This window comes from Crocodylus siamensis, chromosome 13 (genome assembly GCF_052110815.1).
Source record: "Crocodylus siamensis isolate JL-2025a chromosome 13, ASM5211081v1, whole genome shotgun sequence".
Lineage (NCBI taxonomy): Eukaryota > Metazoa > Chordata > Crocodylia > Crocodylidae > Crocodylus > Crocodylus siamensis.
Genome location: NC_143407.1, coordinates 32902758 through 32921357, shown reverse-complemented (window position 1 = coordinate 32921357; position 18600 = coordinate 32902758). Strand labels below are relative to the sequence as shown.

At 49.4% G+C, this 18600-nt stretch overlaps 1 protein-coding gene across 1 annotated transcript; it reads left to right on the top strand.

Moving 5' to 3' along the window:
- Window positions 1–54: 54 nt before the first annotated feature.
- On the top strand, window positions 55–18480 carry DUSP14 (dual specificity phosphatase 14). Its single transcript, XM_090026211.1, has 3 exons — window positions 55–406; window positions 14815–14910; window positions 16336–18480. The coding sequence occupies exon 3, from the start codon at window positions 16459–16461 to the stop codon at window positions 17053–17055; it is 597 nt and encodes a 198-aa protein (XP_089882337.1). The 5' UTR covers window positions 55–406; window positions 14815–14910; window positions 16336–16458; the 3' UTR covers window positions 17056–18480.
- The last annotated feature ends 120 nt before the right edge of the window (window positions 18481–18600 follow it).

Below are 18600 nucleotides of genomic sequence, written 5' to 3'. Positions count from 1 at the left end.
CGCCCACAGACACCGGAAAAAAATGGTGCTTCATCCCTAGTGCAAAGCTCCTTATTTCCTAGGAAGCCGTGCGGCTCCTTTAACAGGCAGACGCCGAGAGTTTGCCTCCCTCTGCTTTGGGGAAGAGCCAGGCTAGCTTAGCCTGTAGAACCGTATCTTGGTAACTAACACACACACCGAGCTGCTAACACGGAGGCAAGGAAAAGTAGGAGGGGCTGGCACAACGGAGAGCGGTGAGATCAGATGCCAGCAGCTCAGGGAGTCATTCCCCAGCTCCCAGGAATATAAAAGTCCGGCTCATTCATCACCCTGCCCTGGGACACTCTGGACCACAGCTGGCCTGGCAGGGAGGAGCAGCCTAGGAAGTGAACTGCTGAGGACCCCGCTGTCGCCTCCTGCGAAGAGGGTAAGAGGAAAACAACATCACTTTGACATTTTTTTAAGACTCCATAGACAAAACTCCTAAAGAAAATGACAGCTCTGGAGGAGGGGATTGGGCTGCGCCGGGGGAGAGGGGAAGCCGTTCGCCCAAGAAAGAGGATTCAGCGGCCGGCAATGTTAAAGGAGTCGATGAACCAATCTCTAGCCCTGGTGTTGGGAAGTCAGACAGCAGCTGGATGTGTGTGTGTGTGTGTGTGTGTGTGTGTGTGCATGTTGGGGGAGGGCATGGGGGGAGGAAAACCGAATAGCTATTCTAGTTTATGCTGAGATCATTGGAGTTTCGTCCGTCGATAAAAGCCAATCGATTTAGGAAGACAGGACACGGCAGCTTCCTCCTTGGAGCGTGGTCAAGGGGGCCTGGTGGGAATACAGCAGAGCGCCCCAGCCTCTGGGCTCAGAGTTTTCTCGTGCCTCTCCGTCTCCAGCCTACATTTTTCCAGTGATGTCAAGGAGGCAGCTCCGTCCCCACCTCTGGAGAGGCAGGAGCTGCATGTGCAAAAAATAAACTGTGCGAGCTGCTCCCACGGGGAACTCGGCTCCCTGCTGCCGGTTGATTATCAAAGATGCAACTCGCTGGACGAGGCTGCTTAGGCGAGGGACAGAGGAGCTGGAGGGGGGAAAAATAAGGGGGGGTGGGCGCAAATCTTGTTTATTGCCATGGTAAGTCCAAGTAGCGGCGGGCACCCAACCACCTCTGCTCAAGGAGGAAGTGGGCTTAGCTTTGGTTTTAGGAAAAGATAGGATTCAATGTCTCTTGGTTATTTCCCTCCCCGCCTTTTAGCCCACCCACTGGGTACAAGGGAATTCTTAAATCCATCCAACCAACTCGGGAGCATTTAACTACTGTAATAAAAACCACAACACGTCCTGTGGCTTCCTCAGTGCCTCTAATTCCAGGAGTGTTTATAGACTAGACCTGTGCTGATCTTGTTAGTTCTTTACAGCCGGATCGATGGCAAAGTTGCTTTAACGTGTGCCGTGCTACCAGATGCCTTTATTCCGCCCGAGCCGAATGCCCGCTCTGTGATGGGCAGCTGGTCTTTTAAGTTGTCTTTGTAGCTCTTTGAAACTCGTGTGAGGTTTGCGTGGTTTGCAGCTTGTGTAATCCTCTTGGGGAGCCTGGGGTGGAGAAGGAAGGGCACTTCGTGTAGGGTTTGTCGCCGCCTTCACTGCAGTGGAAGGTGAAGAAACACTGAGGTATGCCTCAGCCTCTCTGTGCAATGGCAAAGAGGTCTCCTTGCTTCACCCACCCAAGCGCTCTCTCTAGCCAATACCTGGTCATCTCAGGCAAAGCGATGATGAGTTTCCTTCTCCATCTGCGGGTCTAGCCTTGCATCATTGAGGTGCAGGGGAGCTTTGCTGAAAACAGTTATTAACTTAGTTTCTTAGGGCCAACAGCCTGAGCAGCTGGGTGGGATGCAAGGCAGGTGCATGAAGGACTAGCACAGGGAGAAGGAATGGTCCGAGTAGGGGCAGGGTTGTTTCACGGCGGCTGAAGCTGCTCCACGGCCCCGATGCGACAGAGGATGGGAGGCTGGCCTAGCGCTGGGTCCTCTATGAGGAATGTCAATGAGACTTCACCACACCCTCCTGAATGCTTGTAGAGAGCCTAAAAAAAACCCCGCGGGAATCCACGGTCAGTCCCGAGACAGGGTACGTACACAACCACTGAGCAGTCAGGCAGGATCCACCCTGATGAATGCCAGGACAGAGCAACAGGGTATGCACCTCTTCAGCTGCCTCTAGAGAGGCACACCTATTCCTCCACTATTGCACGCAAGGAAGATGTAGAGATGACGACTGAATGGGAGGGCCTCAGCATCCTCCCCAGAGACTGGCTTACTGACGATGTGCCTGCTAGAAGGTTTTACTCTGTGCGTCGCCCTTGGGGGCTCCCTGTGCTTTGCTAGTGCGGTGTGTAGAGCTGCGGAGGAAAGGCTCTCTAGGGAGGGGACCATTAGCAGGAGCGAAGGTGAAGGACCGGACTTCAAGGGTGGAAGAGAGGAATGTGCAGAAGCCGAGGCCTGCTAGCTGGTTAGTTTCAGGGATGAGCGCATGGGGCAGTCTAGGTCTCCGTTCTTCCTGGGAAAGCCAGAGAGGCAGGTTCAACCACCACATTAAAACTCTTCCAATGAGATGACACACAGGCTTTCTTTATGCCGGTATGCAAACACTCCTGTCCAAAAACACCGCCGCAGCAGTCCCTGTGCTTACTGTGGGGTTGCCACAGCGGTTTGAATGATGAAGGAGTGCCAGGCTCACAAGAAGGCTGTGATGGTGACCGTGCAAAGTACTCTGCGCTGCTACGCAGCTTCTCAGATCTGACCTGCAACCCCCTCCTTGCTAAATTAGCATTGAAGTATCCGTCTTGAGAGGAGAGATGGAGCAATGATCAGGGTATGAGGCTAAGCCTCGAGACATAGGTTCAAGACTGGCCTATCGCAGGCCCCCCTGTGTGGTCTTGGACAAGTCATTTAATCCAGAGTTTCAAAAGTAAATAAGTTCCTAATGATGCATATTAGGTACCTTTAACCCCATTCTTCCCCCAGCTAGGCAGTTAAACACTTGTGAAAAGGGTCTAGGTGCATCTTTAGGTGCCCTTTAAAAAATATTGACTTCAGCCTTTTGGTGCATTAGTTCTTCCTGGTGCAGATGGGGGTAACAGCTCTCCCCATCTCACCGGGGTGGCTGTGAGGATAATTCCAGTGAAGAGGACAAGTTACTCAAGTAGTTCGGGGCTGGGTCCTGTTCCAGCGCCTGCTATAGAGGTGCAGTCTGAAGTTTCTGAGTGTGGAGTAGGCCTGTAGCTGATGCAACAGAAATAGCAACAAGAAGGGAGGGAGAGACATGCCCATAAGAGTTGATTTAGCTTACATACACAAGATAGAGATCCCCCCAGCAAGGTTTCCAGCCTCTCTCAGCCCAAGGACCAAGTACAGACTCTTGCCTACCAGGTGCCCTGCCCTAGCTGTGTTTCCCCACAGGGTGCTATCGACTGCATGTGCCCTCTGCAAATCCCACATGGCTGCCCAGTCCCGTCTTGGGATCCCAAGGGCCAAGACGGCGGCACCCTGCCTCTGGTAGAACAGATCCACTGGATTTCGTGCAACTGTTCATGTGAGCAAAGGTTTTCCACGAGCACGCATTACATGCCGACGTGTTACTCCAGGCTAGACCAGGGCAGTTGTGATCAGAGTTCAGACATGTCCTTATCATGGAAAGGCACATGCTCTATTGGTGCCTCTCCAACAGCAAAGTGATGTACAGGAGTTAGGGACACTTCACCCCTCCTCTCCAAATAATCTTCTCCTGCTTCTTTCTTGGGCAGTTATTTTTCTTCTTTCGCGGTTATTTAAAAGACACCCCGTGGCCTTGAAATCATAGCAAGGGACTGCCCAGGTCAATGCAGACTGACCTCAGCCCTGAAGCTGTCTACACAGATACTCAGTAAGGTCTTTTCTGATAGAAGCAGGTGCAGTGGCGACTGCAAACTCCCCTCAGTGTTGTGCCAGCTGGATCCATTTCCCCAGCCCCGCTGCACAACTGCTGCTCTGGGCAGGACTAATCAATGAACGGTTTGTGGATGTGATGAGCCTGGAGGAGGATTATAGCCTGCTCCAACAGATTAATCTGTAGTCCTGAAGCCCAGAATATTAACAGATGTTCTGTTATTACATGTTCGGTTGAATAAGGATCTCCCAGGAGAAAACCAGAGAGTAGCATGGAAAGGATGCTACTGAACGCAGAGGTGGCAGGGAACGTGTTCCTCTACGTTTGCCACCTCGACACACCCACCCATCGTTAAACCCACTGATGCACCCTAGGGATGCAGCTGGATAGCCTAGTTCTCTTCTATAACACTGATGCTGGTTGAATATCATCACCTGCCATCAGGTGTTTGCATGAGATCACACCAGCAGCGATCTGACTCCTTTCAACTGACCGAGTTATGCTGGTGGAAGTTAGGCGTGAGAGGTGAATAATGCCAGGGGGGGTTTCGTTTCCAACAGTCGGCAGGGAAAAAGACACTATACGTGCACCCATCCAGCCTTGGAGAGCGGCTGTTTCCTCTGCCATGTTCACGGCACCTCCAGACTATACCCTGGTTCTGCGCTAAGAGGAAACCCCCTCAGCCCCACCTTCAGTAAGAGGAAGTTGTACCAGGAAGACAAGTGCATCCAGAGAGTTGGGTGGAAGTTTCTGAGTCTGGAGTAGGCCTGTAGCTGATGCAACAGAAATAGCAACAAGCAGGGAGGGAGAGACATGCCCATAAGAGTTGATTTAGCTTACATACACAAGATAGAGATCCCCCCGGCAAGGTTTCCAGCCTCTCTCAGCCCAAGGACAAGTACAGACTCTTGTCTACCAGGTGCCCCACCCTAGCTGTGCTTCCCCACAGGGTGCTATCTATCTAGGCATCTGGATAGGGCAAGTTTCACCTTGCCCTTTCCACCCCCAAATTACACAATGCCCCCCACATGCTGGCTGCCTTATCGCAACCAAAAGAGGCCATAATACAACTGGAAGTACAACAGGAAATAAAAAGGGGAACAGAGGCAGCACCTGGCCTCTGGCCATTTGGCATCAAAGCTGGCAGCACCATTTGAAACCCGAAGGTGCAAATCCCCGGCATGCACACCCTCTGCGTGCATCACGGCACTAAAAATACCCCTGCAGACAGTTGCCTAGTGAATTTTTCACACAGATCTCGCTTCTCATCCCCGACACCCAGGCTCACATTTAGAAACTGCTCTCACCCAGCCCGCTTTATCATTCCCCTCTCTGCGGAAAACAAGCAGGCGGGCTTTAGTCCCCTGCCAAGCGCTCTCAACAGGTTCAACGTGAGCAGCTCCTCTCTCCCCGGAGCGTAGTAGATGCAAAGGCTCAACAGGAGGTGGAAAGGGAGGTCAGATTACCCGGCCTCTCTCAAACAGCTCATTGTGGGGGAGGCTCGGGAGCCTAATGAGCTTTTATTTTCCCTTTTACCAACACTCCCCTCTCCTGTACACATCTCTTCCTGTTAGGAGAGGGAGGTTTTAACAGCAATTCGCCAGGCCAGGCGCTCCTATTCACAAAGGAAATTGGAATTCGTTCACCGTTAGTTCTGCCGAGCGACTGTCCATACAAATACGAGTTTACGAAGCTGTAAGCATGCAGGGAATTATCCACGGAGAAGCAGAGAATAGGCAAGGGGCAGGTGGGGCCTAGCCCCATGTTGCTCAGCAAGCAGGAGGGAGAAGTGTTTGCCGCTGTGTGTAAATTCTCTTTAATAGACAGACTACCCCAAGCAAAGCCACCGCCGTGCCGAGCGAGCAACCTCTTTCCTTTCACCAGCTGCTGCGGACAGGAAGCCTGTTTTCATAATGGTCTGCTTCTGCTTTCTCTCTGGCTGCTGTCTTCTGCGTGTAGTGCCCCCTCCCCGCTGTAGCGAGACCCCCTTGCTTTGCCTTCAGTGGTTGCGTGGCTTTGTAGAGGCAGCTCTACGTCAGCGGCCGAGGAGGAAACTCTTTTGCCCCCAGGAGTTGGGAACGGCTCCAAAGCACGGCTTGCCAATGAAATGCTTTGAGATCCTTCACTGAAGCGAGGTGGGTACTGTATGAGACCCTCTGCAGAAAGGGGGGTCATCACAGACTCGGGCAGTGCTCAGAGGCAGGACAGGGCCACAGCCCGCCCCTCCTGCATCCCTGTACTCCAGCAAGCGTTAGATCAAAGCCACCGAAGGACACCGATCTGAATCTTGAGGATTCAGGATGGGGAGAGTTAAGCAGCGATGCATCCCTGAGCCCCGTCCTGAATCCCAGCCCCGCCTGCCAGGGGTTGCTAACATGAGCTGCAAAGCCTTCCACGTTGGGTCAGCTACCTGCAGTGAGCAACAAAGTGGGAAACAATACTGCTATTCACATGGGTGCTACAGCCGCCTGCCCCTCGAGCCGAGCAGGCTGGTTTGTGCCTCCCCGCACGGTAGCTCTTAGGTAGCCTGCCCTGCTCGAGTCACCTTGCTGTGCTTCTAAACAAGAGAAGGGTTTCTGGAGCGCCCAGATGCCGGCGCCAGGCCTGAGACCTGCCTTGTGTTCGGGTTCACGGTTCGTGGCCATGGCATGCAAGCGTGCGTCACGTTACGGCGAGCAGCCGGGCCTCCAGCCAGACACTCCAAAATAATCCAGCTCTTGCTTTGAAAGGTTATTTCCAAATAAAACCCCATTTGCTCCCTTACTGTGAGAGGCCCCAGCCCTGAACCTGGTTGCAAATGCCAGCCCTCCGAGGCGCCCCCGCCGGCTGGTGCTCCCCGGCCCCCTGCCCTTTTCTGCCACTGCAGACTGGCTGCGAGCTCCCTCAGGGCAACAGGCTTCGCTAGCAGCTGGCAGGATCCAGCTGTCAAGTGGGAACAAGCAAACAAACAAAAAAAAAAAACAGCAGTCCTGCCTGCTCCTGCTCTCCAAGGGGAGGGGGCGCGAGGCAGCGTGGCAGGGAATACAACGTGTCTGCGGGAAGGCTCGGCTGAGCTGGCAAGGATTTGCTATGGCAACTGAAAGGCCTTGAAAAGTCAAACATGCAAAATGGTGTGGGCAACAGGAGAAGCAGTGTCAGCCCAGATCCCAACCCCGGTGCTCCCAGTATATTCCCTTCCTTCCCCTGCCCCTGGAAACCCTCGCTTCCTTGGGATCCGCCTGCAAAATGGAAGTGCCAGCCTCAGGGCCACAGACCTGTACCAGGAAATCCAGGATCTTAAATAGGCAGCCTTGTCCGGCAATACCTCATGCTGAGGTTTCCCTTCCCTGTTGGGTCATGTCTAGCCCTGTGCCACCAGCTCCCATCGGAGCTGTCCGTGGAGTGCCTGGCACTGTAAAAAGAGCAAAACAATGGGGGCACTTAATGCACCTGCCGTGGACTCGCCCACAGCTTGGCTATGCAAGGGACAGTCAGCAACAGGTTAGGAGAGGATCAGATCTCTATGAAAGCATCCAGTCATCCAGTGTTGGTAGTTCCAACATTGCTTTTACCTATACTATCAATGTCTTTTAGCCATCAGCCACATGCAGCTCAGATCTAAAGTGCTTCTCCCCTTTGTAAGCTCTGATGGCTTGACTGTCGTAGTGCCTCCAACCCCTAGTCATGGCCATGAGAAACCCTTCTGCAATGTACCTTGATAATGAACTGGGACCTGCTGCTCTTCAGAGCAAGACTCTAGACCTAGGCTAAGTCTAAGTGCAACCAGGGGTGTAATTGCAGTCCGTCACCCAGCTCTCACCTAGCACAGCTAGCTACCACAACAGTGTGGCAATGGTGGCACAGATTTCAGTATAGGTTGCCCAGGCCCCCTGGTACTTCGTGGCACTAAGTCAGCTGCTAACTTTCATTTAGCTGGATGCTGTGTGGCTCCGGTCACACTGCTAGTGGCAACACAGACAGTAGTGAGCAATAGGGCTTTCAATGCTATCACGGGTAAGAAGGTTAGCCTAGCTCAGTGCAGGTGCTTTACTCACCCGGCTGTGGGGTGAACCCCAATACCAGATGAACAGGGAAATAAAACATCCCACAGATCCACCCTACCCGAGTAGCTGCATGCGTCACAAAGCAGCAAGTCTCGTACTTCACACTGCAGCTCAGGCAGATATCCCCGATATAAGCACACCCAGTGCTGCTTTAATACTTCCACATACCTGTCTAATTCTCATTTCCCTGTGGCATAAATTAGATCTCCTTTGAGTTACGCAAATCTGTGTTTAACATGTTTGCGGAGTGCTACGTAACTTCCTTCTCAATAGGCCTGTTAGGACTTCCAGGCAGGTTTCACATGCCCAGTAACAAGTTGCCAGGAAGGCAGTTTGAACAAGCAGCTCTGCTCTAGAAAAGGATGGTTAAAAAAAAAAAAAAGTAGTACCTATCTTACTAGCAAAATCCATCCCTTCCCCAAAGCTAGAGTTGGAGCAACTGGATCATTGTCATGAAGCTCCCATGGCCTTGCTCCACCCTGCCCTGCGCAAAGTTAGCCAGCCAACTTCTACAGTGCGAGTCAACACAGAGCACGGTCCTTTACCTTACCCTTCTCCACCACTTACAAAATTGTCCTCGTTATTAGGCCTCCCATCTTCAGTTCATTCTCTTTCTTTACTGAAATGCTTTTATCCCATCCAAAGGGTGTACTGACATGGCTCTGAATCAGCCAGCATTTTCAGGGAAGAGTCAGGCTATCATCCCCAACAGTCCAGTGAGCTCGCGAGAAGGGAATCAGCCACAAATGCCAGCCTGGTGTGGCTCCACCACACATCCGTGGCTCACACCCATCTCACTTCACCCGCAAACCAGCAGAGCAAATTCACATTGGGTCTCAAGTCCTTCAACCCACTGCTCATGGGCAGAGCTGAGGGATACATTAGGTTAAGCCACTGTATACCACAGACCAAGAAAAGAGTGAGAAACCTCTGCCCTGACATAGCCTTCCCCACCAAGTTTTGGTTGCTTTTTGGACAGTCTCTCAGATCAGCCGGATGGTGACCGGTGTAGGCCGTTAGCATAGGCTGTCTTTGCTAACAGTTTGATCCACTCAAGCATCATCAGGCCCCAACACATTTTCACTAGCTTCCTCCAAGAGAAGCACATTTGTCATGTTTAAAATGAATAATTTAGCCTCTCCTGGGAGAAGGGAGAGATCCTGCCTCAGAGCTGGCATTTCATGCACCCGGCCTGCAAATCTGCTTCAAATCCCACATGATGCTCTAAGAAGAGAGCAGGAGCTTAGCTTCCTCTCTTTCAAAGAGCAATCCTCTAGATTTAGTCATTCTCCTTCCCCCATGCTACCCTGCTGGGTTTGCTATAGTAACTCTGACTCAGAGGAGATGCCATTTGGGTTTACGTCAGATGTAGCTAGTTCCCGTGTGGCTCCGCTCATCCACAGATCTCCAAGCATATTGCAGAGGTCAATCTCACTAAGAAGCAAAAAAAAAAAAAAAAATCAGAGCACAGAGAAGAGAAGGGATCTGCCTCCAATTATTCACCAGGCCAGCAGAAGAGACAGGGAAAACCCTCACAAGTGTCCCGAGTTCCAGATCAGTACCATATCTGTCCTCCACCCCACTTGAATTCAAGTTCAGCCATGTGCTTTGGCCACATCCATGAGGCACTGGCCATGTTACTTATCTTGCTAACACGTAGGAAGCAGATTGCACTTCCAGCAGCCTCAATTAATTCTGCACAGGCACTTTGGGGCAGATTGAGTGCACAGCATTTGCAAGGGAGACCCTAGTTTTTAAGGAAGTCACCTGAACAACAGACACTAGGGCAACCAGCCACAGCCATGAGATTTTTAAAACTAATCTATGTTGGGTACTTTCAGCTTGAGGCTTTCAGATGCACTCAGATTACTTTTCAAGCATTTCTCTGCAGCTGAGGGCTAGAAACATTCCCTTTTTTTAATGACAGCTGAGAGTCTTACACAAATCTCAGGAGTCCAGAAGCTGGGGCTAAAAGAAAAAACAAACAAACAAACAAAAACTACCACAAGACTTGCAAGAGATTCACAAGACTCAGCAACACAAACTTGCTCGAGAGTTTAGGGCCCCGTGCAAGCAGGGATCTGAAAATCTGGTCACTGCCTAAGTGGAGGCTGCTACCATTAGAAAACCTGCCGCAGAGAGTACGTGCTAACCCCTTCCGAGAGGTGAAGATCCCAGCATTGCTACCAGCGATCTCGGGTGATGAGGACACAGCAGCAGAAAATAGTTGTGATGTGGATTTTCATGGGTTTAGGCCAAAAGGGAATCTCATGACTCTCTACCCTAATCTCCTATATGAAGTCAATGGGATTTGAGCATGGCTTCCAACTCCTTTGGGATTCCTGCCCTGCAGAGCCAAGCTGGAACAACTAAAGCCAAAGAAGTGAATAAGGAGAAATGGAAAATTTCTACTCCCTATTTTTCCGAACAAGAGCACATCAGGTTTGTGATAAGAATCGGGCAATTCGGTGACGTTGCACTGCTTTGGAGGGAGGCATGGGATGCTCCCAGTCAGTCTGAGGACCCAACCCCACCCTGCTCAGATCCCTGAAACCAAGGTAACGCATCTACTTTTGTTCCTCTCGGCCTGAAGACAACATCCTGGAAGTGGTGAAGGGAAACAGGACCCACCTGCCCTTGGCATTAATGGGGTTTCCGGGACTCGGGCAGGATGGAATCGGCTCCCACAGCAATGCCTAACAGCTGGAATAGCATCTTGCCCCATCTAGGTTCCCACAGAGATCCTAACCTTGAAGGACTCGTACTAATGGCCAACAGAAGTGGGCTAAACACACATTTCTTTCCTGCTGCTTTTATTCTCTTGTTCTCCCCTTATGACAATAGCCTGCTTGTCCCCATGACAGACCCACCATTGATTTTTGCAAGTGTCACAGACACCCCAAAACAATAATAAACGTGTCCCTTGCCAGGCACGTGAACAATGTCACGCATTAACCAGCAGCAGAACAAAACCCACAAACAATGGACTGGAAGCTTGTACTGACTAGGATGCCACCTCAGGACCAGTATCACGGTGGTGCTTTGTGCATGCAGATAGCTTTTAGCACTGATGCCCAATGTGCATGGCTTGCAGAGAAGCAGGAGTTTGCCCAGTGTAAAAGTATAAATTATTTGTTGTCTGCAAAGACATGAAAAGCAGCAGCGTTTCTGAGGCAGCCACTAAGGCATTACATCAGACTGCTTTTGAGTCCCAGCTGGGAGCATCTTGAGGCTGGCACATCACGCTGTAGGTCTTGTTGATCATCTGGTTATTCCTGACGAGACGTGTCATTTGGGGTGAGCGGTGCGGGGGCGAAGTGGGCTCGGGGGATTGGTAATGGGAGCCGGGATGCAATGCACTGGCTGGTGTAACGTGATAGCCCTGCCTGGGGTGCTGGCTCAAGGATGTACTCCAGAGCCTCTGGGTATAAAAGCACAAGTCTGCTGCCTGAGCGAAAACAGCCACCTAGCACTGAGGCTGTGTGGCCTGGATCCTCCATAGCAAATCAGAGGGCCGCACTGAAAAAGCACCAGCTACCGGTGCTAGTCCAGCCCAGGCCCACAGCGGTGAAGCTGGGGGGTCACTACCTTTTCCCACTAGTTGGACTGAGGACACAACAGGTCACAGGAACCTGTTTCCCCTTCAGACATATAGGCAATTGTGCTGGCTTGTAGCTGGGGCTCACTGGCAGAATCCAGCACCTGCCCCTAGTTGCACAGATCTCAGTGTACCTGCAGGGCAGCGTGCTTCAAAAGGCCAACAGCAAATCTGCAAGAAAGCAGGTGAATTAAACTATTTTTAGGTTTCCCCAACCTGCTGGACCCTCCTTTGTGGAGGCTCAAACCTCATTCATGCCTCTGAAAAGATTCAAGACTTCTGACTTCACATTAAAAGTTCCCTAATTTCCCTTCTTGCCTGGGCTCTGCTGGTTTGGACTTTTCTATTCAAATGCACGTAAGATGGGACTGCTAATAAAAATGATTCCTGAGCCAGGCAGGAACAGCACGTGGTGAGATGTAAAATCAAGCAGCCTAGCACAGAGCAGCCAAGGGGATGCCTCCGTCACAGCATACATGTGTGCTGCCAATGCCAACAGCCAGCAATAAGTGTCCTCAGGGGCATTAACTGAGCTCTCTCAGCCTTCCCCAGTGGGAGGCATGCCTTGATTTTAAGAGATTCCCAACTGGGGTTTTTGGCTTCCAACCACCTCATCTAAGTCACGGTTCATCCAAGTCCCCAGTACACCGCACCTCTACGTTGCAGCATTGGGCCTTACTGCTCTGCTTAGGAAAGTATTTTTCTTCAGCAACTGGCATAATAACAAGCATGCACATCCGTGGCCTGCTGGGCCTCTCGCTAAGCTCACATCATGGTCACAGACAGCAGGGCAATCCCCATGCTCTCTCGCATTAGCTAAAGGAGACTCTCCACCCAGCAGTAGCAAGCGTGTGGAGCCCAGCTAAGCCATGGCAGCTCTGCCCAACGCAAGGTAAAAATATACAGGCAGTCCTCGGACTTACGACACAGTTGGTTCCTGAAAAGCACATCTTAAGTCGAAACGTAACTCGGAATGATTTTCCCATAGGAAACAATGTTATAAATGGGGGATTGGTTCCTGAACCAAGGCCCAATACCCCATTTTCACCAACAATAACCCAGAATTTTGTACTCAATCAATTATAGGCGAGTAAGATAGCTACGTTAATGTATTATATTGTAACTAGCAATCCTATTGATTTGGAAGGACTTCTTTGAGGTGACTGCTGGACCTTTTTAAAGGCCGTTAGTTGGACTTTTTGAAGGGCTCTTGACTGGAGTCTTCTCAGCAATCCTGGCTGCAGGTTTTTCTGGAGTCTCGTCTGCTTTCTTAAAGAGAGTGTCCAGCGAAGAGATAGGCAACGCAGCAAACTTGCTGGCTGGCGTAGCGTCGCATCCAATCAAGAGTCATGAAGTCAAAACCGGTGTCAGAAAGTTGAAACAGGGTGTCAATTTATAAACATTGTAAGTGCGAAATGTTGCAACTCAAAACGTCATACGTCGAGGACTGCCTGCACATGCTTCACAGAGGCAGCCTTAGCTTCAAGTGCCCATTGGGATTTCAACTGCTTGCATCAGCTGGCTGGAGCTAGTTATATAGCACTGGGGATGTGCAGGGGGCCTTATGGGAAAAGAAGAAGAGACAGCTTTTGTCCTGAGGTGTTCACAGTCTCTATTATACCAATTTGCAACAGCCAGCTGCCTTTTAAGCAGGAAAGAAATCCAGGCTACAGTACCTTTCAAAGCCTGGACCATTTCTACTGGGGATGCAGTCTACCATGGGGCATTGCATGCCCGTTACACTTGACTGGACACCTGATGCCTACGTATCTTGGTTTATCTAGTTCCTCACATGCTGGCTATGAAGACTAGCCCAGCCCAGTCTTTCCTTAGCCCCTCGCTGTTCACTGGCCCTCTATTTCTCCTTCCTCACAACAGGCAGTTTCTTTCCACCTTGCCACACTAACCTAATAGGAGCACCCATCAGCATCCTGCTTATGTTGTGCCATGGTTAGCAAATGGTGAAGCAAAGTAAAGTAGCAAGGGGATGAAAAGGACAGCTGGGTCACTCTCAGAAGGTGTCACTCTGCCTTGCCAAAACACTAGCTGTTCCCTGGGCATTAACCCATGCCTTTGCAGCGTTTCTGAAAGGATAGCTGGACATTGGCTTTTGCATTTATCCAATGTTCCTTCAGGGAGCCAAATCATTTTCAGGTAAGCATGTCTTTGCAGGAAGGGATCCCATTCACGTGGCTTCCGTATTGGCCAATACTGCCCCCCAAAACAAAGACATTCATGTCACTCCCATAGCCAGTTCAGTACAGAGAAGCTGAATGCCAAATTCAGCTTTGAGGCAGCTGACAGCAGCAATTTTAGCTTCTGGAGCTGGAAAATGTTTGAATGCAACAGGATTGTGAAGTGATAATTTCCTACCGTCAGAGGGAGGCTGAAGAGCCGTCTTATTAGAGAAGAATCACACCTGCTAGCAGCTGCCTGGTCTGTTCTCACATAGGGTCTCTTACTGGCGATTACTCTTGACCATGTACAAAGGAAAAAGCATAATTTTATAGTTAAGGGACTGGACTGAGATTGAGGAGGATTCACTGTGCAGCTTCAGGTTTCTACAAACTCTAGACCTCTTTGGCAGGGAACACTTTGAGCAGCCTCATCAGCTGATCAAAGTCTCCCAACAGGCAACTCCACCACTTAGCAACAAGCCCAGGTGGGAAGGCTGAGAGATGACAACTGTCCTTCCAGAGATGCTTCCATGTGAATGTGGGATCACGAGGTTTTAATATCCATCCGTCGTTACCACAGCACTCTCCCTTGAGATCCAGTCCGGTACTGGGCCAAGAGACCGGAAAAGACAAGCAAGCCCCATTCCAAATGGAGTTTGTAGCTCGTTACATAGTCTTAACCCGCCTTTCATCAATACTGCATTGACACCAAAAATCTCAAGCACATTATTTTTCTTAAAAGCTTCAGCTCCAGCATTCACGTAATTAAGCAAACATCTCTTCTTCCATTCAAAACAAACATTTCTAGCCTTTCTGCTTATACAGGAAACTCAGCACAGATGACACAGGCTCACCTTAAGGCTGAAAAAGCAGAAGGCAAAAGAAATGAAATATTGTTGGTGAAACAAAAACAAACAAACAAACAAAATCAGATTTTCTTAAAAATCAGTATTATAATTTTTGGGGGCCTAACGGTGGATATTTGAACGCTTGGGATTGGCAACAACATAGCACGTTCAGATGCAAATTCATCAAGGCAGGGACCGTCATGCTGTGTATGATCAGCAACTGCAATACTAAAGCTTTATTCTCTCTTATAATTCAGGTTTGGATGCACTATATAGACACCTGCAGCTACAGCAGTACATCTCCTCGATCTCCAAACTAAACAGTCCACAGAGAAAAAGGGTTTCCAGTGAACGTAAGTGCCCAATACCTTTTCTTTGTCATTCTCAGTGTGGAGTTGGGTCTGTGGAATTGAGTGATTTTATCCCTTTGAGAAAAGATAACTTACCTATGGCTGGCTGGGACACCAGAAAAATGTCTAGAAAATAAAATTAGAGCTGCATCTGTAAGGAACTCAGCTATAACGGGTGAACTCAAGACCATCATCTGTCACTATAATGCAAGCTCCACCCTGATAGAAGCAAGCCACTGGAGTTGCTGGCGGCATATACGACTTGCAATGCAGTGTAGCACATGGGATGTCCTTGCAAAGGGTTTCTTTAATTCACAGGGTTTAAAAGGTCAGAAGGGACCATTAGAAAACTTTGTCAGCTCTCCCAGGCCATTAACTTATACCTCATTCTCTCTTGCGTTGAGCCCAATAACTTGGTTTGGCTAAAACAACTGTAATTTGGATAAGGAATGCCCAACCCCAGGCTGAAGGAAACACTTGCTGATTGACCTGCACTTACTTAAAAGCACTGGAGTTGTTCCCCATTTGCTTCTCCACTAGATTTAGGGGAGACCAAAGTGGCTGTGCTGAGAAGGTTCTTCCCCCGTTTTTATCTTCAAAATAGCAGGAAGTGTTGGAGGTCTCTGAGGATGTGCCCTGCAAGCTCACATCCCTTAACTGAAGGGTCAGGAGTGTCGGATGCCTAGCAAAAGCTTCTTTCCTCCAAGATATTAATTAGCCATAGAAACTAAATCAGCAATAGAAGTCCATGTCAGAAACCCTTGCCTTTATGCTTGCTCAGCTGTCACTCGCTTGGTTCTTATGGTACAATTGTTGCTTGTTCTCCAGTCTTCCAGCAAGAAAAGGGCCTGGATTTCTAACGTGGAAAAAAACACACCCCAGTCACCACTCTCAGGGAAAGATAAAGAGAAACATTTGAATGTATATTTGCTTTGCAGGTGCCACGGTTCCCCTACTGACAAGAGGGAGAATGTATTTGAAAGAGGAAGGCACTGCAAACCCCCAATATATATATATAAATTTCAAATAGTTAAACATTTCCCTGGGATTCCCTTGAGCCCCAAGCAGTTTGAAGCTAGTGCCTCTGCACAAGAAAGCCAAGATAGCTAATCTATTTTCATTTGCTAAAGTAGGCAAAGTGCAAAAAAGCAACACGCCGAACAGCATAAACACTCGAAAGATAATTTGGAGTCAATTAAGTGCAGAAGAGATTGTTCATTATTATTTGCATGGGGTAGAGCCTAGCGGCCCCATTATAGTAAAGTGCTGCACACACACACACACACACAGGCCCAGCCCTGAAAAGCTGCATACCATTAGTAGGTGTTCCAGGCATGTTAGGATTGTGCCTCCTTCTCTTGTTACACGGGCCAGAGCTCCCGTTTGTTTGTGCTGCCCTGCTCACACAGTGTTGCTTGTATTTTACAGGGTGAGTAACTAAGCCAAGGAAGCTCCTCCAGTTCTAATCCACCAGGCAAGACCATTGTTTCCTTGGCAAGAGATCCCACGGGATCCCTACCCATAATGGAAGCGTGAGCGCGAGGCTCCTCCATGACCTCCAGAAGCCACAACTCCTTGCCGCGAACTCTGATGGCTCCTCGCATGCTTTCTGAAGGGGCGCTGGGAGGCATCTCCCAAATCACCTCCTCTCTGTACCTGAGCAGGGGCAGCGTCGCCTCCAACCGACACCTGCTTTTGGCTCGGGGCATCACCTGCATCATCAATGCCACCATTGAGATCCCCAACTTTAATTGGCCCCAGTTCGAATATGTCAAAGTGCCTCTGGCCGACATGCCTCAAGCCCCCATCTCCCTGTACTTCGACAGCGTGGCCGACAAAATCCACAGTGTCGCGCGGAAGCACGGCGCCACCTTAGTCCATTGCGCTGCAGGGGTGAGCAGGTCAGCCACCCTGTGCATCGCCTACCTGATGAAGTACCACAATGTGTCCCTGTTTGACGCTTACAACTGGGTCAAATCGAGACGTCCCGTTATACGCCCCAACGTGGGCTTCTGGAGGCAGCTGATAGACTACGAGCGGAAGCTCTTTGGGAAGACCACGGTTAAAATGGTACAGACGCCATACGGCATCATCCCAGACGTTTACGAGAGGGAGAGAGGACCTCTGGTGCCTTACTGGGGTATTTAACATGACTGCATCCATGGGAAGAGCAGAAGGGACTCGTTCCGAGTCAACCAGACTAGAGACAATCCCTTCTTCCTACGGCCAACTTCAGTTCTTCACCACAGGGCAGAACCGTAATTGTCTCACCTCACTAACCTGAAAAGCCAACAATTTCCCCTACTTGTCTTCAACACATACATAAGCAAGTAGGCCTCATTCTACCTTCCACTGATTTAGCAGAGTGAGGTCTCCTTACTAGCATTTATTCCCGTCACAAAGCACCTCTTCCACCCCTCCATCCACCCCCACCCAGTCAGTTTACTAGCATACTACAAGCAAAGAGCTAAAAGGCATTTGGCAGAGTTAATGAACAAAAGTACACTTTGTGATGCAGTAGCCTGGATATTTCTTTAATAGCTTGTTTGCTTCCTCGCAAAATCCTGTAGCTGATAAGGAGCGGCACTAGCACAAAATGAATAAGGTCCTACTCTAACTCAGCGGGTTTTTTAAGAGCCAGAGAGAGAAGTGCAGAAATTTTTGCTAGTGCTGTTATTTTCTTTAACTACTGTAGTGATTTATAATATTATATAGTGTTTAGGAAACCTTTAGCCAGCATTTACTCCTCATAAAGTTAAGTCGGTCCAAGTCTGCCACAAACATAATCCAAAACGATTAAAATAATTGCAATATGTTCCACAGCAGAGTAATAGTCCCTGAAAGCACTTGTCCACCTGGATAAATGCATACATGAGTACTTGCTTGCAGGATGGGGGAAACATAGCAGGGCTCACTTCAAAGCATAGCTCAGTACAGAAGTGATGGGTTAACCTTTTCCCACACCAACTGGCCAAATGAATGCTTAGGAAGTTTTGTGCATGCAGCTACCCTCGCAAAAGGGTTGAGCTGTAGTGTTTCATTACCCAAGCAGGAAATTGGAAGTAGGGAAATCTGCTGGATCACTTAGCTCCAAGTACAGCTGCAATCTGCCTCAGATCTTTTCAAGTTCACTTTGTTATGGCCTCAAGGATTATGTTGCATTCTAGAATTATCCTGCTCAAGACACATTGATCTAGTAAACCTGCAGTACAAAGATGACTCTATGGAGAAGGCTTCGGTTTCTTTCTTTTTTTTTTTTTTTTTTTTGCTTACAATGAGAAAAGGAGCGATTCCAACCTGAAAAGCGGTAGATGATGTTCAACGATCAGAGAGCCGAGTCATGAAAGTCATCCACACACTTGCATACAGGCAGATATTGATATCACTAATGCAGAACTGGAACCCCAGGAGAACCAAAACCAAGTAACTTGTTTGACAAAGCCGTTTGTGTCCTTTCCTGCATCTCCAAAAGAGGAAGACACAGATTGCTGGATGCTGAGAGATAAACACTGGATTTAAAATGAGAGACTATACTTGTAAAAATTCTCAATAAAGATTATAAACAAGAACATGCCTTAGCTTCCTGTTCATGATTGGGTTTTTAACGTCTCTGAAATTAGTGGCAATATTGCTTCAGCTTCAATAGTGCCTTTAACGCAAATCTCAGGTTCAAACTGGCTCCTATTAAAATGT